A 24,111-nucleotide genomic window follows, 5' to 3' on the forward strand; every position below is an offset into this window, starting at 1 on the left:
TATCTAAAATAATAGAATCAGTATGTATGGTGTCTGGTGGGGTCTTACCTGAATTAAGCCTAGGAGCTTCAAGTCTAAAACCATCTAATTAAAATGTCAAGAGTCTTCAGTTGTCAGTGGCATCTCATCTTTGCGTATTTTCTCAGTACCACTTTTCTCCTTCTCTTCGCCTGGCAACAGCTCCTTGGATACTCACAACAATGATGGCACTAGTCACACCAGCCAGCCTGTGGGTGGGAGTTTACATAATCTGGCAGTGAAGAGAATATTGATCGTGTTCTGGCACTTGAAACTTGTGACCAGTTTGAAAGAGAGCTCTCTTACCTCCCCCTAACTCACACTGCACACCAGTGACAGGAAAACCAAATCCCTGTTGTACCACAGGAACCCTGATGACTCTATTTGGACTAATGGTGTCCTGTGAGACTCCTGCACCCTGGTCAAAAATTCATCTGAGGCCATTCCAGCAGGTCACTGAGCGGGGCAGGAATCCACAACTGTCACCTGTAAAGATTGCTTTAAAATTCTGTTGTTGTGCAGATGAGAACACCTCAGAAGGTGATCACAAAGGCATCTTGTACAATGACCAGAGCGTAGAGATTAACTGCAAAAATATTTCAACCTTGTTAGACCTGTTCATCACAAGGGAAGTTGGCAGGCTGCCTAGTGTGGTGGTGGTGATTTTGAAGACCAAGTCCTTTTCAGATTCCACGCACCTGGTGTAACAGTTGTTTAGTCACTCGATCTATTTAGATTTCCTTTCCTTGCTATGTGCAAGATTCTGTCTGATATCAAATTGACATCTAGGTAGTTTGGTGTCACAAGCTAATTTGAAACCTCTACTGACTCTGGAGTGCTGTCAAGTTGCACACAATCTGGAATAGTGCTACTATGTGGGACTTATCAGGTCCTGTGGTGAAGGTGAATGCATCTTCTTTTTCTGTGCAGCCATGACTAAAAACTTCAGTACAAATAATCCAGTTTTGGGAAAAGATTTTCAACCTCGGTACTCTAACCAGATAGGCAATCAGATAGTTCAGTAATGTGGGTCAGGTAAGTACCTAGGTAGCCTTTAACAGATGAGATAAAGGAGCAGGTTTATCTGTATAAATAGGTGACCTATAAGAATGGATCCAGGGAGAATGCCCCTATTGGTAGCCAAGAGTGAAAGTTCATTATAAAGTCCAGCCAAGCTACTTTCGCAATTAACTGTTAGTTGAATGTCAGGCTTTCTTAGAACTATTTGGCAATACACTGATTCCATTAGACTCTGAGAATGAACAAATAAGGTCATTCACTCCAAGCAGATAAGGCATGTCCTGATCTTAAATGAGAGTTACTATTGGCTGGTCTACAGCAAAGGTGAAATTCTCAGTCTCAGACCACTCATGAGATCCAAGGAGTGGCCAGTTGTATCACATGAACCCGAAGCCATTTGGGAAAGTCCCAAGGTGGCAATGAGATTATGTAGATTCTGTATTAATCATGGGTATGTTCCATTTATTTAAACTTCATAAGCACCTATCCCAAATCTGTGTTGTACATCAATTAAAGCACAACTATTCAACATAAGTTTTTTTTTTTTTTTTTTTTTTTTTTTAAATCTGTTTGCAAACGTAATAGCTTTCCAATACAGGAAGCTGAAAACTCCTTGGGGGGGGGGGGGGAAACCCTCTTTACCAAATAGCCAAGAATGATTTTATAGAATATGCTTTGTATAAGGGCAAAAATGCTGACTTTAAATGTGCTTAGGTGTAATTTTTGTACATGGATATATTATACTCTGGTGTTCCCAGGACCTGAGACATAGATAAATTTGAAATCATCTGAATATTCACTTCTGCTTATCAAGCCCTTGGATGTCTGCTAAATGGAAAACAGTCTTAATAAGCTTCTTCATGAATTCCTTCAATACCTTTTAAAGGTCTTTTAAGGCTATTGATATTTGTTCAAGATGGATGTTGAAGATTGTTTAAATACTTTTAAATAATTTTTTCTTAGAGCTTAAAATAAATGCACTGGACACTAACCTTTACAGAAACGTGATTTATTATGATACTCCCTTTAAATTAAAAAGATATTAAATAAATAAAAAACCCATATATCAAATGGGGAAATTAACCAGTAAAAACCCAGATATCATCATGTTTTTGGCTGCTAATACTAGAATTATAGAAGGAAATCCTTTTTTAAATGAATGCTTAATAGAGAAAACTCTATTCAGGGAGTATTTACAAGGTTAATTTACAACCTACAGCAATAGTGAATTTGGCTCAACATTATAATTTGTGTCATATATGCTCCTGAATGTCTTTATTAAATGATGAGGCCTTTTTGAGGTGGTTACTTTGGTTTTACCATGCTTTCTGTTATAAACAAATATATTTAGCTGTTACTTGTATCTTAACCTGGCAGAATCAGAATTACAGCAAATCTGCAGGAAAGGAAAGGGGAGTGAGTCTAGATTTATATTCTTGAGATTAAACATTTAAAAATTGTTTCTCTTTTTATACTGTATACCGTTGATAAAAAGTGGTTCCTGTTATGATTTTATAATAAGAGGGGGGGGGAAGCATTTTTCATTCTTGTGGTTCAGAATTCTTTTTGTTCTTGGTGTATGCAGAAATACTTGCTAGAACATTTAAAAACTTTGGAGCAAATACTTAATTCAGATCTTTTTAAAGAGAGTTCCTGTATTACAGTAAGTACGTTGTATTTTGAGTCTACTAAAAAGCATCTATGCGCAAGAGGAAAGTGTAAATTTTTCGATGAAGAATTCTGCTATAATAGATTTAAATGTTGGTAATAATCTCCTTTCTGCTTGCGTGTTGTGTAAATGATGGTGTTAATTTCTTAGTGAGCCATTAAGCAGTTATATTTTGTAACAAAGAAAACTAAAACTGACAAATGGAATTAGTCTGATTTTAGCAATCATATAAAATATAAAAATGGACATAATCTTAAAGTAAAGTCATATAAACTTCTGTCTGTAATTAGGAGTTCTTACAGTGGCTATTGTAACAGTTCAGATAATCACAATCCACTCTATTTTGTTAGCTCTTCAAAGCAGATTCTTCTTATCTTTTGGTTTAATCATAAAATGATTACAAGGGCAGATCAAAGCCAGGCTATTTATTCCCTTTCTGTCTTTTCCTAATTTCCCAGCATGACAATGAGCGTGATTTCCCAGCCCATATAAATCTGATTAACCTCCTTTTTGGCAGTTCAGGTTAAAATAGCAGTGTACAGTTAAATGGAAAATGGTAGCTTTCAAATAGAATTATTGACAAGTGAGGGAAAGTTTTCTTTGATTATTGGGATTATGAAGTACAATGTAAAGTTGATGAACTAAATTATAACTATTAACTGTGCTGCCTTATAAAATGTTACATTGTAGCTACCTTGGGAAACATCACACATCAAAATAATTGCTTTGGCAAACATCTGAAAATTTTCTTGCGGGAGGTGTCACACAAAAATTATTTCTGCTTCTGTTATGAATAAAACACATGGAATTGTATCAGGTTCAAGCCTCTTGCATTCATTGGAAATTATTTGGAAATGACAATTTTCACCTTTTTAGTGAAAAAATCTACTGTTACAATGATATGATTTGTGTAGATTAAAAAAGCCTACACTGGGACTCATGATGATTTCTCAATGTACTTCATAAACATCTTCAAATTCTGTACTTTTCTTTTCTGGCTGATGCAGGATTTAAGCCATTTAGTATTTATTGTGCAGGAAATACAGGAAATGTTTTGATTTGCTAAAACATGATCATCTCTCCTCTCATTTGCAGACCCCTAGCTATTTTTGTTTGTTTTTTGAGCATTCATTATTCATTTGTATGGTGCCACAGGTGTAAATGGTGGTAAACAAACAAAAATGACAGTTCTGTCCCAGAGAGCTTCATGTAAAAAGACCCTGTTGCATTGCATGTGAGCACTGAGGCAGAATTTTGGTGGCTCTGGGATCCTTATATTTGTATTTTCAGACTCTTGGAGAATTTTCAATACCTATGTTTGACTATAATCCTCCATCTATCTAGTTACTTAGATATGGCCTCCATCACCATAGTATCTCAGTGCTTCTGCTCCCCAAAAAGTTAATGGACTGAAGAACAGTCCCATGAAATTTCAGCTCATGTGATACCTTTTGAGAGAGCTTTATAACAAGCTACTGAGAACTGAATTTCACATGCAAGTGTCATTATGGATACAGCATGATTAATGTGATGCTAGAACATTGATATTTTCATAAATATATAAAATGCAGTAAAAATAAATCAGAAATGATGCATAAAAGCATGTATGTTGGACCCCATTATGCTAAATTAGATTTCTTTGAACTAACTTAGACCTACCTCACCCACATTGCCCACATGTTGGTGTACCATACATTGTGAGGATCCAGAAGAAGATGCAAGTCAAAATAGTTCCCATCCTGCTTTAAATTATAACTTCTTATACAGCCTTCCACTTCCTCAACTTCTAAGTTGCATTAACACAGACTCCTTAATATAGGGATAGAGTGGTGTAAGTGTGTCTAAAGGAGTCTGAATATGAAGAGGTTTAACTTCCACCATTTTGTGTGTCACTTCTGAATTTGGCCTTGTTTCATAGCAATAATTGTGAAAGCTGTATGTATATACAACACTTTAGATTTCAATAAAACGTTAGCATCCCAAATATGCTCTTGTAGTAAATTCTATAAATAATGGATTGAAGTTAAGGTTTGGAGTCTTAACCGTAGTGCTAATAGCAGCTGTAGTTATAAGGAAAAGGCAGCCCCTGAGGCAAGGAATTGCTAGCAACACTGACTTGTGAATGAGCAAAGTTTTTTTTCCTAAAATAACTTTATCTAGTGTGTTCATTCTGTTTAACTTATTTTAAGGAGGATATCTGGAGAACGCTTTTTCCCTTAAATAACATTTTGTATAGGCTATTAGCTAATTTTGTGAAAATTGTAAATGGTTTAATTCATCATTTTGATCGTCACCCAGGAGCTGTATTTTTGAAGACTTAATAGGGCATATAAAGTTTTCATCTGTCTGTTAAGAAAGCTAAATGTGAGACCTATTGATGGTTTGTTTGTTAGAGACTCTGAAGATTGACTAAATATTTTCCATCTGACATTTTACAATCTTCAAGTTCCATCTCTGGAAATAGAAATTTTTTTTTCAAAGGTCTCATGGCTTCTGTCTGAATTTAACTTTGTTTGCTACAGGAACCAGCAGCATGTTACTCCATTAATGAATTAGTGATACAAATACTGGTGGGAAGAGAAACACAGACTGTGACTTCTCTCTGTGTCAGGATCCCACAAGGGCAGTCGAGGCCCAAGATTCAAGCAGGGGCAAACCTGAGGCATAGTTCAGGCCAGGATCGATACCCTGGATCAGAGTCATGTTTCAGGGTGCGAGTCAGGAGAAGTTCAAATCAAGCTGAGGTCAAAGCCAGGAATTCAAGAGCAGAAATGGTTGCGACAATTACAGGAGATCTGTGCTGTTTTCTGGGGACTTCCTGGAATACTCCTTGGGGGAGGGTGTGTGTGTGTATATGTATATATAGAGAGAGGGAGGGGGAGCAGGGAGCCAATCAGGAGCCATGAGGCTACTGTCTGTCATTCCTTTGAAGCGGAACCGCCTATGGTCTGTGTTCACAGTGGGTCATGGGAAGTGGAGTGCAAGCTGGTTGCAACTGCCGGTAAGTGGCAGCCTAGAGATGTCACTACCTGGTAGCTCTGGTGGTCTGGGTTCCAGACCTGCAGGGCCTTACATTCTGTTTCCTTTGCTATGTAGTTCTGCTTGTTACTTTCCATCTGTTTAGAGAACAAAATACTCCAAAGGATGTTATTTTGAATGACTCTTTCTAAGTTTTAGCAAAAACATGCTTCTAAATCACACACCAAGGCCAGTTGTGCGATGCACAACATGTCCTTACGGATTGTGTTAGTAAAAATGGATCCAGGGTGAAAAAGCATCTAGTAAGAAGGTTCATAGGAGGTGAAGCCAGGCTGGGAACAATTCAGATGAGATGCTGATTGTGGCTTCATTTGTAATCAAATCATGTTATTGAATAGGGTGCTGACATCCTCACCTTTAAACTAGAGAAATCTGATATGATTTTAATATGAGGATGCCAGAGGAAAGAAAAATGCAAGACTGGTGACTCCTTGTATCCAAAAATACCAAATGCTTGAAAAATGCGCAGTCTTTCACTTGAGTGATTCTTGAACAGATGGCATTTCTCATTTTAAAAACACACCGTAAATTAAGTGTATTGAGCGGCATTAACAAGTGCATCAGGCTTAAGGTAGTATTCAGTAATTTGCTACATGCAGTTTTATTTACCATACATCAAGCTGGAAATTTGATATGTGACTTTGATAATGAAGGTGAAAAATCATTTCCTTACACACACACACACACACACACACAATACATCTGGAAGACTTTACCACTGCAGGAAGCACAAACACCCATTATGTATGTTTCGAAGTATGTTTTTTGATTTTAGAATATATTTACAAATAACCCCATGAGTGTCTTTTATTTTAATAACTTTTCAGTTTCTTTTGCATAAATGTGGATTGCGGAAGATGAGAGAGAAGGATCTGGCTGGTCTTAAACACCCCATTTTAAAATTTTAAATGTTCAGCATGTGGATGCATATGGAGATATTACAATGAGATGTGTGTATCTATTGAATCTGTAAAAGCATTTCCGGAGAGCAGGTGGTGGGGAGGCCTCTCAGTCCTCTACTCTACCTGTTTTCCTTATTTTAATATTCCCTTCCTCCATGGTCTTTCACCATATCCTTTCAGAGGACACTGTAAGATACTTGGATAGGAACTTGGATACTTAACGCTGCTGCTTAATCAGCCATAGAGGTAGCTTTTAGAAATACCCACCCCTTCTTCCAGTAATGAGAATTTCTGAGGTGAGCGTGTTGTTCTTCCTACCCCTAGCTGTGTGTGTGTGTGTGTGTGTGTGTGTGTGTGTGTGTGTGTGTGTGTGTGTGTGTGTGTGTGTGAAAATCTAATAAATCCCACTAATTGTGGAGCTTTCCTCTGATGTTTCATGAATTAGATCATTTAAGTGTGGGATTTTTAATGTTCTCTAATTGGTGTATCTTTTTTTACTACTCTTCAGATGGACAAGTCACCTATATTTTTAGTCTCTAATGTAAATTAATAAATGCTATTGGTTTGTAGTTTGTGAAATGGAATTTTTAGTGGACCGTTTCCTCCCATCCCCAAAGCTCCCCTTGTATATTTTGTAGTATATATTGTACAACTAGTGACAGATGATATTGTATTGGAAATACACTGTGATATTACTGATATACAAATCTTAAAAGGAAAAAAGCAGCATGTAATCCAGCATACTTAGTAACTTGGAAACTATGGAGATAATTTACCTTTTGTACTTAGAGATGTTAATATACCTAGCTCAGGATAGAGGCAATAGGTTGGGAGTTCTGTAGAATTAACAGCAATCTGCATTTAACTCAATTCAGAGGAAGGATTGGTTTGATTTTATTTATTTTTTTTAGCTCCCATAGAAAATGAATTGCATTACAGGGCAAATTGCATTACAGGGTAAACTTGACTGGGGATGTACTTTTTACATACTGTGTAATTTACAAATTAATGTTTAGATTTCTGTTGTTATAATGCAATAGTTTCTTTTCTTGGCTAACAGAAATACAGAATTTACAATGGCCTCTACAAGATTGCTCGTCCATCTCAGCCTCCATACAGTCACTTGGTGTGGCATGTGTACTAGCTGAAATGCTTCTTACAGGCTAAATCTACAATGGAAATGTTTCAGAGACTGATCAGCAGAATGTGGGGTCCATACAAACTGTGTTATCTTTGCCTGAATGTAAGCAGTTTGGGGCACTGATCATGTTGTAAAGCACACTCTTGCCACGCAGTAGACCACTAATGCAATGGTGAAGGTCTTGTTAGTAGATGTGTAGGTATTCAATATTTGTTCTAATATAGAGTAGTGAGAACAGAGTCAAACTGATGGCAAACTACAGACAAAATAAGAGATGGACTGTGTTTTGCAGTGAAAAATGAAGTGGTTGGGGGGAGTTCCAACAGTTTGTCATGCATCATTACAGATGAAATGCAACATTGCAAGGCATAGTATTTTCAGTGATTAACTTTTTGTACTTGGCTTATTTGGATGTTGCCAAAGCATTTGATTTATCAATATTAATTTAAAAACTAGCAAAATGCATTATTAATAAAGTGTATATATATGATCAAATATATTTCACATGGTTGATGATAATGGATTTCTAAAATGGAAATAAGGTTACACACACTGATGAAGAACCAATCAGGTAACTCATTGCCACAGGGTTCCTTTCTTTTGTCAGAAGCTCTCAATTTGATTTCTCGTAAAGTCATTCTAATATCTGTCTTGCATTTTAGAACACCTTATGGGGACAAAAACAGGCATAAAATTAATTTTCCTGTATTTAAAATGCTTTTCTCAGAAATTAGAACCAGCTGGAACAAAAACTCAGAATCCTTTCACTTACCAAAAAAAACCAAAACCCTAAAAACAAAACAAAATCCCAAAACACATTATTTACATAAACTGCAGCAGGGTCAACTTTAAAGTGTGTTGCTTTTTCAGCATAAGGTTTTGTCACTCTCTTTGTGAACTTGTGTTTGGTATATAACTATTTTGAATTGAAAATAAAGCTGATATTTGAAAATATCACAAAGCGCAGATTCACTAGAAAACACACTTGGCCACTTCTTCAGGAAACTGGAATTTTTATTTATGTATTCATTAATTGAGAATCAGGTTTTATTTGATAAAGTGTAAATATTTTATTTATAGAATAAATAAATATTTTATTTTCTCCAATGCAGTCTGCATTACACAGTTACAGCAGTGTTTTTGCATACGTATTAGGGTACTTCCTTCACAATTCAAAGAACTGCCCTCATTGTTATAAAGAAGATATTAGGATTACTAACGCTAAATTATTCTTGTCTGTGACACCAAATCAGTTCAGGCAGTTACTGTAGTGGAAAACCCATTACATTGCTGTACAAAGCTGTCTTTCATTATTTATTTAAATGTTTTCTCTTTTGGTTAGTATTTTTATTTTGTAAATACATCTAATCTATATTAACTTGGGGAGAACAAAGACCTTTGGAGACACTGAAGGAAAATTGATTGTCTTGGGAGGAAAGTCTAGCTTTTATTTTGTTCTTAAATTAGTAAAAGACGCAGATAAGATGTTTCCAGTTAATGAGAAATGTAAACAAAAAATGCTGGTTTTGTTCTGCAGGAAGCAGAGGGACAAATCTTGGTTTCTTTAAAGTCAGTAGGAGTTTGGCCATTTATTTCAATGGAATTAGGATTTGTCCCAGAGAATTTCATTGGAGTAGGGTTAATAAGCAGATTGGAGGTGTCCTGCAGATTGAAAACTTTCTTCATATAAGGGCATTAGCAGGGATCAAAAAACTATCTTAAAACTCAGTAGTTCAAGAACTAAGCCTACTTTGTCTCTGTTTATGGCGTGTGGCCTGCGAGGGAAGAGGAGATAAGAAATGTCATCTTCATTACATACCCAAAGTCGTGTCCTGTGCAATTCAAAAGAATAAACAGTCACTGATTGTTTTTGCATTACTGTATTTAATTGTAACACACAATCAACTTTGGAGGTTTTTTTAAATTGACTTAAAAAAAAACCCAACCTACTAAAACAATGAAATAAGGAAGACCTTTAAATAAGGCAAGCACCACTATTACAGTAGAAGATAACAAATCCGTTGACTTCAGCTAGTTTCTGGTTTGGTGTGCTTTTCTTCCGTTTTTAAATTTGACACTGGAAACTGTGACTGTCAGGTCAGTGTAAATTTAGTTTCAAATGCAATCTTGAAAAACCTTGTTTTAGTAATGACATCATGTAGGATCCATGTAATATACAGCTGCTTTAATGCATCTATGTGACTCCCAATTTTAGTGCATTTTTCCCATTTTATCATAATTATCAAATACAGCTTTGATGGATAAAATATTTTCAACCATTTTGAAGAAAGTGGTACCTTCAATGAAATTTTAAAAAGTAAATTACTGTACCTCTCTTGATTTTGTTATGCACTTTTCCCCTTCCTGGATTTGGTTTGGTCTTATAGCCTGGTGCATCTTTCCTATCCTGTCTTCATGATCAGTTTCCTCTTCTCCTATTCGCTTCCTTCACTTTATTTTATGTGTATAGATACTGCAGTGATTGGCACTAATACAAAACCCTCAGTTGTGTAATGCCTTCTAGTACTGTGTATAAATCTGTGGACGTCAAACAGTCCATGAAATGTTTATGAAAACTGCACTGTAAACCCTATTTTTGCAATATATGCTACAGATCAAATGTAACACTAGTGAAAATTTGCCTATACATACCAGCAACCAAACTTTGCAAGTAATACCTCTGTAGTTGGTTGCCTTATCAGTAAAGATATACTGGACCATTATGACAAACAAAACAGCATAAGGCCCCACAAGTTTTTAGGTGCTCTCCTAAACAGAGATGCTTTCCTCAATTTTCCTAAATAAATAAGAAGGAGAAAAGCCACAAGATGTTAAACATGGATCCAAAATTGTAGGGGGAGAACATTGTTGTTCCCTCACTTTTGAGAGCCTTTACCATTTCTGTCTACCTGACTTCTATTTATGGCCCTCTTACCTCTCATTATGGTTTAAATTAAAGCAAGCTGCTTGCCATTCAGGTCTCTCTCCTCTAGTCTTTAGTCTCTAGTCTTTAGTCTCCTTCAGTCTTTAGAGTGTGTGTGTGTGTGTGTGTGTGTGTGTGTGTGTGTGAATATATAGATGTCTTAATATTTTGAGTATTTTAATGTTATTGTAAAGTTAGGTACTAGCAGCAGACCAGGTGCTATTAACCAGCTGCTGACAATGTTGGGTTCTTGAAAGCATTTCGGCAGAATCCGAGCTGCCTTGTAGCTCTCATTATAATTGTACACAGCTGACTCAGGGCCCAGGCAGTTAGTGCAGCTCCAGTTTGCTGTTCTCAGCAGATTGCCTCTTCTACATGGTAGTGATGATACAGTAGAATGAAAGGACAGGGTATAAAGCTTTACAGAGTGCACATATTTTTGTGACCTGACTTGATCCAGCCTTGAAAAGTAGCAGTTTTCTGTGGATTGTGTTGGGTTTATTGCAACTTTTAGGTACATTGTGCATGGAATTTTAATCTAACAAAGTTATTTAGGACTGCCTACAGTACTAATAAGATAAGTTTGCATACATTTTGTAATAATATGGGATATGCATACTCATGTTTTGGACTTACATATATTTCTTACACTTTTAAGACAAGTGACTATCTTTTTTGCTCAGCTGAAGCTCTTACGTTGCTGCACAGTACGATAACACCTTTAAAACACACCTGCACTCCTTGTTTGCTGTGCCATTTAAATCTATACAAATATAGTCACTGGCAGAGTGTATTGTATTTAAACGTGCAGTACAAGTTTGTGGTGGACATGGAGCAGCTCTATAATAATTTATGAATAGTCTGAGAGCTGGTTATTGAAGTGTTTACTTTGAGTACATGGGGATAAATATTGGGATATTTACTATGATTCCACTGGATTAAACCAACAGGACTGTTGAGGAAACAAACATGAGGGAAATCAATGAGTCCAGATAAGATGCCCCACCAACACTTGGGGTTCTTACAAGACAATGGGAGAGCAGTTGTCACTGACGAGACTGACTCAACCTCCTGTTGGAGTTCGCCAAAGTGGTTTTGGGCAGCAGAGCCAAAAGCTCAGGAAACTGAGAAGACCAGGTCTGCTGGCTGTATGAAAATTGACTCTCACACACCTGTGCTTGTAGAGCAGACATTCCCTCAGAGTGAGAGAATTGCATGATTGTACCTGAGGAAAGGTAAAGGTATGAAGACTGACACCTTTGGAGGTGACAGAGAGATCTGGGAAGGGGGCAAGAGATGCAGCTAACTCTGGAATAATTTACGTTTTGCATAGCACTGAAAATTGACATCTAGCTTCTCTTATTTAATTTTGTTAGTTCACTGATTGTTAGCTGACATAGCTTTTGCAGATTATTATTCTCACTTGGACAGTTCAGTATATTACATAGGATATGAAACTCTTTGCACCTGGTTAATGAACTGTATATATCTGCAATTCTTTTGAGAGCAGACACTTGTATTTTTGTGGCTTCCTTTGTTGATCCCGTGTGAAGAGAAGGGAGTGAAGGAGAGGATAAGCAAATGACTCAGTTCATGTGCGGAACAAGAAGCAGTTGTTTGTGTTCAGAATGTGCTGCTGCAGAATGAGGACAAATCAAAATCTGCTTGATGGAACTATTGTTCTGTTTATAAATGAAGTCTTGCAGCAGCATCAAAGAAATAAATAATCCATGCAAACTAGCCATGGTGGTTCTATCCAGGTTTAAAGTGATTTAAAATCTCTCTAAATGGTAACACTTCTGGAAACTTAGTTAATGAAAACTGAGATCTTGTGTAATTATATAATTCCAAGAGTTGGGATTTAAAGAAAAATAAAATGTCACTAGACTGGCAATAAAATTACAAGAGTTGTCCACAGTGTGGAACACACACATTGCATGATTTTTCAGTAACTTATCAACATGGTATAGGGAAGTCGTCGTTTAAATAAAGGGTGATGGAACAGAGGGGGAGAGAGGCCCTAGAAACCAGAGAATGGAGGCAGTGAGACGGGAGGAAGAAGATAAGCCTATGTTGTCCCCACCATCATAAACAGGCAAAAAACCCAGAATAGCTTTTTGTCAAACTTTCATTCATAGAAAAAGGTTTGAAAATTGCAATTGTATAGCAGTTCACTTGGCTCTTCAGAGTTTTTTTACATTATACAGGAAAATTTCTTTAAAAAAAAATAAAAAGAGAGAGAGAGAGAGAACAATTACTGAATGGAAAAAAAAAATCCATAAAATCTAGTGGGGGAAAAAGTGTTTATCACAAATACTAAGAATTTACTAAGATAATAGTTTTAGAAAAAGAGATACAGAATGTCTTGCATCAATCCTTGGAGCACATCCACGCATTGATTCAGAGCAAATATAGGGTTCTTTGTCAAGGTTAATACTATAAAGACACAGGTGTGTGTCTTGTTTTCTTGCAGAATATTAAAAAAATAAGTATTGCAGGTGTGAGTGTCTGTGTTCTTCTAGGATTGTCTTTGCCAACCAGGACTGTGACTTACACAAATGCTGAAAAGTCGAAAGAAAGGGGTATGGATATTTTTATAAAGACCCTCAGGAAAAGGCAAATCACAGTCTCTGGTCATGTGAGTTAACTGTATTGTAAATGAACTTGCATCAGCTTTATACTGTTATAAAATTGATGATGAAAAGCATGGAACAAGGTAGAACCAGGCTGAAATATAGCATGTAAGTGAGTGGTCCCACAGATATTGTTTTCTTTTGTTTTTGTTTTTAAAAAGGTGGGTGAGAGGAGGGTCTAGTACTAATGATAAAGCACAAGATTGTGCCACCGACCCGCTCCACTTTTTTAGACTGATCAAATAACTTGAAAAATATCACAAGCCTACAGGCTTTTATCTACGTACAAACTGTAGCCCAAATAACGAAATCTGTTTTAATTCAGCTAGCACAAAGTAAAACCCTGTGTGTGAATGTTCTTAATCCAAAGTGAGAGTGGATCCACGTGCAGATTTGCAACAAAGTAATTAGAGATGTGGATGAATTAAAACAGATTTAATTATTTGGTTTATAGTTTGTGTGTAAATAAGCCCTTAGTCTGAAATGATATAGGAAGGATCATCATCCATAACTCCACTAACTCTGGGTCTGTACCAGCTGCTTTCTGGTCTCCTATCGGATAAATTATAACAGGTGTATGCTTCTGGTTAAAACATTCTTCTAAAGGCATCCCTTGTGTTACTCATAGGTAGAAGTACTTTGAAACTCATGCTTTTCATTAAGCATGTCCAGTGAGATCCCTGTACAAGAGTTGTACTATTGTTACATTGGGGAGAGGGGGGAGCAGTTGATGCAATGTTAACAACAGACTTTCGGTATTTACAAGTGTTGGAAAATTCAAAATTGTGGTTCCAATAGCAATAATAATGTAACTTCTGGGTGTGCTGTATTTTATATTTCCCTACATGGAGTAACTTCTAAAAAATTAGATACATTGATTTTACTGATTGTAATGATTTTGGGAATCTATGTACAGCTTATAAATTCTGTTTTATGTTGGGGATTCTGTGTGTGTATCTGGGTCATATTGCAGACTTGATTTTGAATGTAGGGCTTGTTTGCCTTCTCTGTCTTTTTACCTCCATGACAGAGTGAAATTCTAGGGGTTGATGACACAGGCGTGACAATGGAGCGTTGTTAACCTGAATGGCTCCCATTCAAACGGGAGCACCTTAGGACAATGGGATGGCTGAAGCGTAGGGAAAACCAATTTTCTCTAACTTCTCTGTAGGGGCCTTGGAATTTCTCTAGAAGCAGAACAAAGACTGGCTTTTATTGCTAGGACTTACAAACTCAGGAGGACTCTCAGGAAGCTTGAGACTCTGTGAGGGTTGAAGGGGGGGAGGGGAGAGAGAGAGCAGAAGGAAACAGACTGAACAGGAGAGAGAAAGACACTGGTTTGGAGGAGAAAGGGATCCTGAATTCTTTAGGACTCTGCTGTAAGCCCAAAGAATGTTCCAGCATGGTTGGAAAATTGAGGTAGGGAAATACACACAGGAACGAAACCTATGTCCGTTTGCTTCCATTATCACGTCTTTGAAGAAGTGAGCTATAAAACCAGAGTGCCCCATAGGTTGGAGCTCTGCTGGGAAAGGGTATACTCTTAAAGCAACTGGGAGGCCAGCACGGTGGTCCTTCCGGGCCAAGTGCAGCTGGCTTGTAGGGTCCCACTTCTGTGAAAGGATAACAGAGTCAGTGCTCAGGAAGTGTGCCACAGAGGCCAAGGAAAGAGACAGCACTGTAGCCTACTTGAGACCAAGGGAAGCTTAAGAGCACATAGGTCTAACTTGTTGGGACCCAAACACAGCAGCCTAGTAAGTGTCCAGTGGGGGGAGCTCAATTAGACCTGTGTGTGACACTGAGGTTGGAAGCATAACTTCACCTTTCCTGATGTCTGTGCTTACAATCTCAATGGTAATATTGTATGAAAACAATAGAAGGGGGCTTTGACATGCTATCAAGAGGAGCAGCTTCCATATGCCAGGGCCTCGTATGACAAAGGAACTAAATATCATGATAGAATCTGTGGAAATTCTTTAGGTGAGGGAGCATATCTTTCCTCTAAGTTATCTGGCACAATACGAGTGTTGTGGGAAAGATTTTTAAAAGTGCCTAAGGTTTAGTGGGTGCCCAACTCAGATTGACTTAGTCTTTGAGTGAGGGAAGAGTGCTTAGCTCTCTCAAATGCTTTCGAAAACTCCTTCATATAAAAATATCAAAAGGCCGGTAGTGATGGAGTTCAAACACTCTCTTGAAAAAGGCTTGAAAAGATCTCTGAAAAAGCCAAGGACTACAGAAAAGGCTTACACTGAAATCCGCTCTCCTAGTAATGCTTAGTGCCAACAACAAGTGAGCTTGGTGCCGTGCAGTACACAAAAATAGACCGTATCTGCCCTGAAGCTTATTCTCTAAGTATTTATTCCCCTATTACACATTAGGAAATTGAAGCGAGGAGAGATTATGGTATTTGCTGATAATCACACACAATCTTTTGACAGAGTTCTTTGGAATAGATCTGGAACCTCCTGACTCTTTAAACTAAGCTGGCACCGTAAATCTGTCTTGCCCGATTCCCCTAATTTAATTTTTCTTATTGACAGTGTTTAAAGGAAATATTGTCAGTAAAATACCATTTTGTTCTGTTCATTATTTGACTTTGCCCCCCACTTGCTGGGTGGTCTTTGACAAGTCACTTCTATCTCTGACTTTCCTAATGTAATACTTGCTTGACCATCTCATGGGCGCATAGTCCGTTGTCACAGTTTCAGGGTTAACTGCATCTTTGAATCCCATCCCCTGGTTTTCCTCGAGGGTACCCCCTCAAGATTTCAGACTTCCAGCCGTTGTCTTTCCTCAGGCAGAGACCTGCTTCTCCCTGCCTCCAGACCAGGGGTTTAGGCTTGCAGTCTGGCTACACTTCAGTGTGATTTCCCCAGCAGGTCTGACCAGGATCCAGCAGCTGATGTTAACCTTTCTCCAGGGGCTACAGCAGTGTGTGCCATATACCAACCAGCCTTCACAAACCAAAATGAACTTTCTTAGGGTAAAAACATTACAGAGAAAACATCCAAAAATAACAAAAGTTCCCATATGCGTGTTAAAAGCATACTAGAGGTCACCTATCCATCTTATGGGGCCCTAATAAACCAATGTCCTTTGAACCTTTACGCAAGGGTTTGGGGGGTCCCTCTTTGTATAGAGGTCCTGTCTGCTTTTTGGATCAGAAAGAAGACCTGTGTCAGTTTAAACTCAGCCTTTTTATCCCAAAATAACTTTATTTATCTGAGTCTCTGAAAACCCAGTTTGAACCAGTATGTGCAATCCTTCCTAGAGGGACTGGCACCTCTCTGAAGGTGTTTACAACCTGAGTGAGTCACTTTATTCACCACCCCTTGCTTCCACAACACAGAGTTTTTGGTTTCTGGAGGGGCTGTGGTAGCCATCTCCCCCTGGAGCTGCATACAGTTCCTGACCTACAATGATACACAAACCATTCATAAACATAATACAGTATGGTCCCCAACAATGCAATATTTCACATTAATACAATGTTTTGAGTATTTAAAGTGCTAAAATTTACTATTGAATAGTTATAAAATCATATGCAGAAACAGGTTTTCACACTTGCATAGAATAATGACCAATTTAAATTTTTGGTCTTTATAACTTGAACACATTAAAATGTACATTTAAAACCGATGTGATGTGCAATCAGGATATGTCTACACTGCACACTAACCCCAGGCTCTGACATAGGTTTGAGCCCCAGCCCTCCTTCCATCCACACACAAATCAGTCTGACTCCCATCATCAAGTACTCAGGACCTGGGTCCAACAACCCTGCTAGGGGGATGGGTCAGATCTTGGGTCCAACCCCTCTCATTTTAATGTGTGACTGCAGCTCAAGCCACAGACTTGCGTCAGAAGGTCTGCGTAATGCAGTATTGACATGTTAGCACATCTGTGAAACCTGGGTCCAGCCATTTTAAACCTAGGCTTACAATGCAGTGTGGCTGCTTAAACATGGGCTTGGAAACATCAAGTCCACAAGCCTTGACAGATCTGGGCTTAGTATATAGTGTAGATATGTGCTGAGTACATCTGCACTGCAAAAAGACACCTGCGGCAGCACATCTCAGACCCAAGTCTACACACTAAGGGTTGGTTCACACTGACCACGCGATTCGGCAGCAGTCAACGGGAGTTACGCAAACTATGCAGAGTAGTTTGCGTAACTGACATCGACTGCTCTGCTTCCCTTCTGCGCGCTGTTCTCACTGAACTGAGCCGACGGGAACAGCGTTCCCGTCGGCTCAGTGCTGTGCTACTTGAGGGGGTGGACTTACTCAGTCGACTTCCTGATCAATTGAGCAGGTCTCACTGACCGCTCAGTCGATCAAGAAAGATCGATCTGGCGGCGGCAATTTTGCTGCCGTCAGTCTGAACATAGCCTTAGACTCACAGGGCTCAGGGATGCTGGAACAATTTTTAGAGTGCTGAGAGCCATTGAACCGAAGTATAAACTCCATATGTGATGGAAACCACTTCAAGCCAGGGGATCCAGCAGCAACCCTCACTGCCTTAGTTCCAGCACCAATGGTGAGGCTTGCACTATGACACAAAAAATAGCTGGTTAGATTTGCTGCCCAGGCACTGAAACAAACATCCTCTTCCTGGGCTTCAGAGGCCAAGTGGAAACATCTACATGTCTAATTTTAGTGCCATAGTATGAGCCAGAGTGTAGATTTGGGCTCTGAATTGCATTGCTGCAGGTGTTTTTTTGCAGTGTAGATATAGCCTTAAGGGCTAGCTTCAGTCTTCTGCATCAGAGACTCGAGGCTCTAGTAGACTTTAGGAAGAATAAAGGACCTGAAAGACACAGTAAAACCTTTTAAGAGTGCATTTTTTCTATGAAAATAAACTGTAAAAATGGCATGTTCTTACTCAACAGATCTGTTCCTTTGGTATATTCAGAGTCCTATCCATTCCCTTTTGTAACAAAAATAAGGCCTGGTCAGTACTTAAAATTTAGGTTGACATAGCTGCAGCGCTCATGGGTGTGAAAAATCCACACATTGACCACTGTAGCTATGCTGATTTAGCTCCCTGTGTAGACGCAGGTGAGTCAACGGAAGAATGCCTCTATTGACCTAGCTATCATTGCTGAGGGAGGTGAATTGCCTACAGCAATGGAAAAACTCTCATCACTATATGCTGTATCTACACTATAGGGTTATGCCGGCATAGCTACAGTGCCATAGCTATGCCACTGTAGTACCTGTAGTGTAGACAAGGCCTAATTCTTCACTAATTTTTTTTCTGCCCAAGTTAGCCCTGCAGAAACCCAACACAGCTGAGAGAATGGAGATGGTTTTCTTCAATCTTTGCATCCTTGATGGGATTATTTACTAAACTCTGCTTACATCTCCAAAAGCCTGTTAAAGACTGTAGAACTACAAAAGTGTCATTATGGGCATAACTGAAAGACAGTGGGTTTGCAGAGGCATAATGAGGTTCTAATTTGGTCTGCAGAACCTTTTCTGTTGGTGGTGATGGGCAGCACAGCTGTTGGGAGAGGAGGAGGGAATTGTAAACTGAGCATATTTGATAAAAACAGATCTCTCCTGAACGTTTTGGCTTTGTTTCCACTAGTAAGGCAAACCCCCCACAAACTACTATATGGAAAGTATATGAACACATCTCTGTTCCCGTTCTCTTCATGTGTTTTGTTTCACGCACTTCTTAAAATATCATTTTAAGAGAAGACATATGCTATTTGAGGCATGAACTGTTTTTTGCCAAGTCCCTAGTACAATGGGACTATGACATGATTGGAGGACATATAAGCACTACTTTAATACAGATAATTCCCCATTGCCATTGTTGTGGAGCCACTTTGCAAAGTACAAGCAGATGTCTAAAAACAACGGGCTGTTACCCAACCCCACTACTCCAAAATGTATTTACACTAGACAGAGGATATGCATGTTAATTGCTGGGCCAGTATTCAAGTCCTTAGACCTGTCCCTGGTTCAGTGTTTTGAACAGCTGGTCTGGTGTCCTCTCTGGACCACTGTACTTCAGTCTAGGAAGGGCTTACATGTGTAGTCTAGGAAAGGTCTTCTAGTGCATGAAGGCTGTCATCTGGCCAACTTGAAGGCCTGCTGGGCTGTTTGCTTGCTTTTTATTTATTCTATGTATTTTTAAAAGGTATCTGTAGACCCATCCAGTGCTCTGTTGAACTCTGGCTTCCCCTGCAGGAAAGGCCCTGGCTGCTCAGCTTCTGGCTTATAAATCTTTATAGCTGTCTTAAGCAGTGTAAATGGTACAAATAGCTCTCATATAGGCTTTTTGAAGGTGGTGTGTGACCTTCCCCTCCATAAAATAGCACTGTTCTTCCCTCTCCCCTCCACCTCTCTCTCTCCAAAAAAAAAAAAAAAAAGGCATAACATTTCCCTTAACAGCCCTTGCATGAGTCTTGAATCTCCTCTTTACTCCAGAGAGTTTGTTCCAGTGGGATGTGTGTCTAACACTACATAAGCACAGTAGATTCCTTCAGGCTCTTAGCTAATGCTTTGCCTTCCTCATCTTGGCCTCCTGTCACTTCTTTTCTCAGGACTGCTTCCTTGGCTGCTCAGCAGCTCCTATCCCAGTTTCCCATTTACTATTGTTCTTCTAGTCAAGATAGGATATTTCCATTCTTTTCAGACCTCTTCAGCAGGTAGGGTTGGGTTTTTTGTTTTTGTTTGTTTGTTTGTTTGTTTGTTTGTTTTAAGGGCTCTCCTTCACTGCTGCAAGACAGATGGTCCCAATATGCTCCTTGCATCCTTAGCATGAAGGTAACTCTTTCTACCACTGCCTGCAAAAGCTGATTTGCTAGACATCTTTTTGGCTGATGTGAACCCTCACTTTGTATTTGCCTGATTTGTCTTTATACCATCCCAACTACGTAGGGAGGGGAAGGCACATAGCACGGGTAAGGACTGAACTTTGTGACCATTAGCTGTTCCAGCACTTTGCAGTAAGCGATGGGACATGAGGGAGAAAAGACTTGATCAGGCTTCATTCCAATTGTTGCAAAATGTTTTTAAAACACTTCTGTACTAAAGGAAGTAAACACTAAGTACTTTATAAATATTGTAGTCAGAACCAATCATTTTTGGAAGCATGTACAGTTTGTCCTGGATAACATCAGTGACAACTCTGACTTGCGTGTGTTTGTGTGACTTACTTTAAGATAACTTTGTGTCAAGGTTTATTCAAAAGTGACTTGCATTGTTTCAGGAAGCTAATGTTTTTACCAGGCTTCTCCCCCATCCCCTTAGCTGGTTTAGCCAGACACAGTAAATGCTTTTGATTGCACATCCACTATGTGGCTAGTGGACTGACTATATAAACTTCTAAGTTATAATCCTAGTTTTGACACTGACTACACTGGGCAAGTCGTCTGTCATTGTGCCTCAGTTTCCACCATTGTAATATAGAGATGCTTATCTATCACAGGAGTATTGTGAAGATTTATTAGCTGTTGTTCGAAAAATGGTATGTAAATGCTAAATAATTATTTTTGCTATTAGTTATAATGTCTAAGACCATTCTGGATTTAAAAAAAAGTATTTCTGGAAATAAGATCTTGCAAATCAGTGACCCACCTTAACAGTGTAGTATTTTGATCACAATTTTTGGATGAAACATTGAAGTGCTGTATGTGTGGAATCTAAATTAATACTGAAATGGGATTGGCTTAATATAGGCTGATTCCCCCTCGATGCACATATATCATAATTGTTAGTGTTCTATGCGTGCTTCAAGGGCGTAGAAATATTCCTGTTTGAGTCATTAAGCATATTGCTCAATATTTTTTCATGCAAGCAAATTGGTGAGGTGCTCAGATACCACAGTGATTGGACTAGTGAAAGAACCTGAATAGCACTGCTGGCACTGAATCTCTCCTATCGGAGTGCAGCCTGTCCTGGTGCACCCACTTGTGTCAGCCATGGCGCTGTGGATTAGCCCCCTTGACTTCCCTGCACGTGGGATATACCGTATTTCCCCATGTATAAGATGCTCCCATGTATAAGACGCACCTTAATTTTATGGCCCGAAATTTGAAAAAAATGTATTACGGTAAAAAAATCTAAAACCACTGTATAAGACGCACCCAGTTTTTAGACCCCAAATTTTTCGAAAAAAGGTGCATCTTATACATGGGGAAATACGGTAAACAGTTCAGGCAGCCCTTCAGGTACTAAAGAGCATCCTCTTTTTGGAGGGTCTTCTTTATTAACAGAAAAAGCCAACAGAAAGTATAAGCAAAACCTTTTACCCAAAGCCTTAGCTGGGAGACTGAGTCAGTTTCAGTTTCTGTCCCACCTGAGTCCACTGTTCATCTCTTTCCAGGCCCTTTAACAGCAGGGTTCTCTTGACTCAGGTCCTATTGTCAGATCTCTTGCCTCTGCCTGGATAAGATCCTCCTCCGGGTCTACCCCAGGGAGATCAGTCAGCTGCAGCTCTTCTCCAAGGCAGCACATTGTTCCTGGCAGGCTGGGCTTCCTGCAGCTGTTTGGGAGATCCCTTTGCTAAGATCAGGCCTTGGATGCCTGTCAACTGCTGCTCTCATTTTAGGAATCTCCTGTCTCCAGGAAGAGTACATCTTGTAGGCTTTCTGATCTAGTGAGCTCTCCTGGTAGCTTCTTTCCTCAGCAGCTTCCCATTTCCTTGGAAGTATTTACCCTAACTAAACTCAGATAATCTTTTTATTAGGTCCAGCTGTCCTACATCAATTAACCTTTAAGTAGTCATCTGGGGTAGTCATTTACCCCCAAGTGGTCCTTCAGAAGGCAATCACAGACAGACTGGACCCTGATTCCACTTAAAGGAGCCAATCACCCCATGATATCAATGGTAACCAATATTCTTAACAAGAAATCATCAACATTAGAACTGTGCTTTCTGCAGTCTTATTTCTGACTGCTTGACCCAAAACATTGTAAGTATCAGTCTTATGCTAGCTGATTTTTATACTCATCAGTATAAATGGACAATGCTTGCAAGTCAAAAAAGGCATAGTTGGAAAAGAACATAACTTCATGTAGTGTGAAAAGAATCTAAGTAGCCAAACCCTTTCTGTGCTAAGTCCTAAACTAATTTTATTTTTTATTAATAGGCATTTGTATTGCATGTTTCTTACACTGAACCTTGAATAACTGATTCTTGTATCATCCATTCGTATTCCCATAGTGGCAAAAATGCAAGGAAGGTATAAGTAAAAAGCCCATGCAGGAGAAGAGATTTATCTAAACAGTTTTGCCATTGAATATTCAACAAAATGCCCTTCTGTATAGATGAAATAAATCTCATATATGAGGACAATTGACTATGCAAGACTTGGTATTCTTTCATCAGTTCTGTTGTCATGGGGGAACTTGTGTAATAGGACAGTGGGTACTAGGATGAAACTACTACATTTGATTTCACTGATGGTTTAAACTGCCAAGTTTAAAACCCAGTTCTTCGGAGATGAAAAGGTCAATGTACTGCAAGTAATCATTGCATCATTCTAGCTCTTCCTAGTTATTAAAATGCATCTTTTTTTTAACTATTAAACTTCTTTAAAGCTGAATGCTCATTTAACATAGTGGTGATTTAATTAAATGCTTGCCAAATTGTGTGGGGTTTATGGTGCTATGTAGAAAAATACCCAAAGCATGACATTTAGAATAAAATAAAATGTAAGGATTTGGGGGGTGGGGGGAGTGAAAAGATTGTCCAAGATTTATTGCCTATCCTGGGACAGTTTTAAGTCCGTAGTAATGCCTTTAATTTATTTGGACTGGAGTTTTTTCTCTCCAAAGCTAGCTGAAGACAGGCTGTATTTTCTGGCACAACTTTTTATGAAGACTTCGTGATGCATAGGAAATCTATTAGGCCAGTATATTTGGGGAGAAAAAGCCTCTATAATTTGATGCAGTGGCTCATTCAACAAAGTGCCCCTTTTTACATCACAGGGAATATTTTGGTGTGATCATTTTCATATATCTGATCACTTTCTCATTCGATAAATCCTACTTCAGCACTTCACAATAATTTTATATGAAAATATTTAGTACTTTTGGAAACTGAGGCTGTTCTGGTGTGTTTTCTAAGACTATATTAATCTAGCTTTAGTGCTCTGGACTAATATGGTCAAGTGGTTTGATCACTCACTATTCGTCTACTTTATTACACTGCAGAAAAATGCTTATCAAGCTCAATGTGCAAAACATCTATGATTGTGTGCAGTTTTAATTGCTTAGAAGTCCAATAGGTCAGACACTCTCCTTTTCTTGAGAGTTGTGGGGAATTTAAATCACACATTGCCAGGCTGATATTATAATCCACTTGGTGGCAGCAAACCAGTCATTGGACACCGTCAGCATACTTGAAAAGTCAAATGGTGGCCTGTTCTCTCTGTGATATGTGCACTGGAAGCTAATGAATGCTATTGGATCTGACTGTAAATTGGGGCTCATGCTGTCACTTAAGCTTACAGTAAAAATTGCAGGACACCTTCGTTTGGGCAAGTGTCCATAACTGGGCTTGAGCACAGTAAAGCATATTGGATTGTAGAGTGAGAGATGTGGAAAGAGAATTTGACCATTAATAAGCATCCATCCAGCTAAAATGGGATGCTTATCACTCATGAACTATATAAATCTTTTGATAATAGAAAATCTATAGGGAACGTTTCTTCTTCAAGTGTTTGCTCATGTCGTTTACAAGTAGGTGTGTCTGCGCTGCGTGCACAGCCACCAGAAGGTTTTTCCTCTACTAATATCTGTAGGGTC

The 24,111-nt window shown here is 38.7% G+C and overlaps 1 protein-coding gene across 3 annotated transcripts in view; it reads left to right on the forward strand.

Annotated features, from left to right (window-relative positions):
* The window catches only part of TMCC3 (transmembrane and coiled-coil domain family 3), a 66,601-nt gene that overhangs the window by 25,844 nt on the left and 16,646 nt on the right, over positions 1 to 24,111 (forward strand). The window contains exon 1 of one of the 3 annotated variants that reach the window (XM_067559807.1): positions 20,808 to 20,827. The exons of 1 other annotated variant lie outside the window; for it this stretch is intronic. In XM_067559807.1, the coding sequence (XP_067415908.1) occupies positions 20,825 to 20,827 (3 nt within the window). In that variant the 5' untranslated portion in view covers positions 20,808 to 20,824. Of the gene's footprint in view, positions 1 to 20,807; positions 20,828 to 22,251; positions 22,275 to 24,111 lie in introns of those variants that run through there. One more of the 3 variants, XM_067559808.1, reaches the window with a different exon arrangement.

Source organism: Emydura macquarii, unplaced genomic scaffold (assembly GCF_026122565.2).
Source record: "Emydura macquarii macquarii isolate MOO-44397 ecotype Brisbane River unplaced genomic scaffold, CSIRO-AGI_Emac_v2 contig_2205, whole genome shotgun sequence".
In the NCBI taxonomy this organism is placed as follows: Eukaryota; Metazoa; Chordata; order Testudines; family Chelidae; genus Emydura; species Emydura macquarii.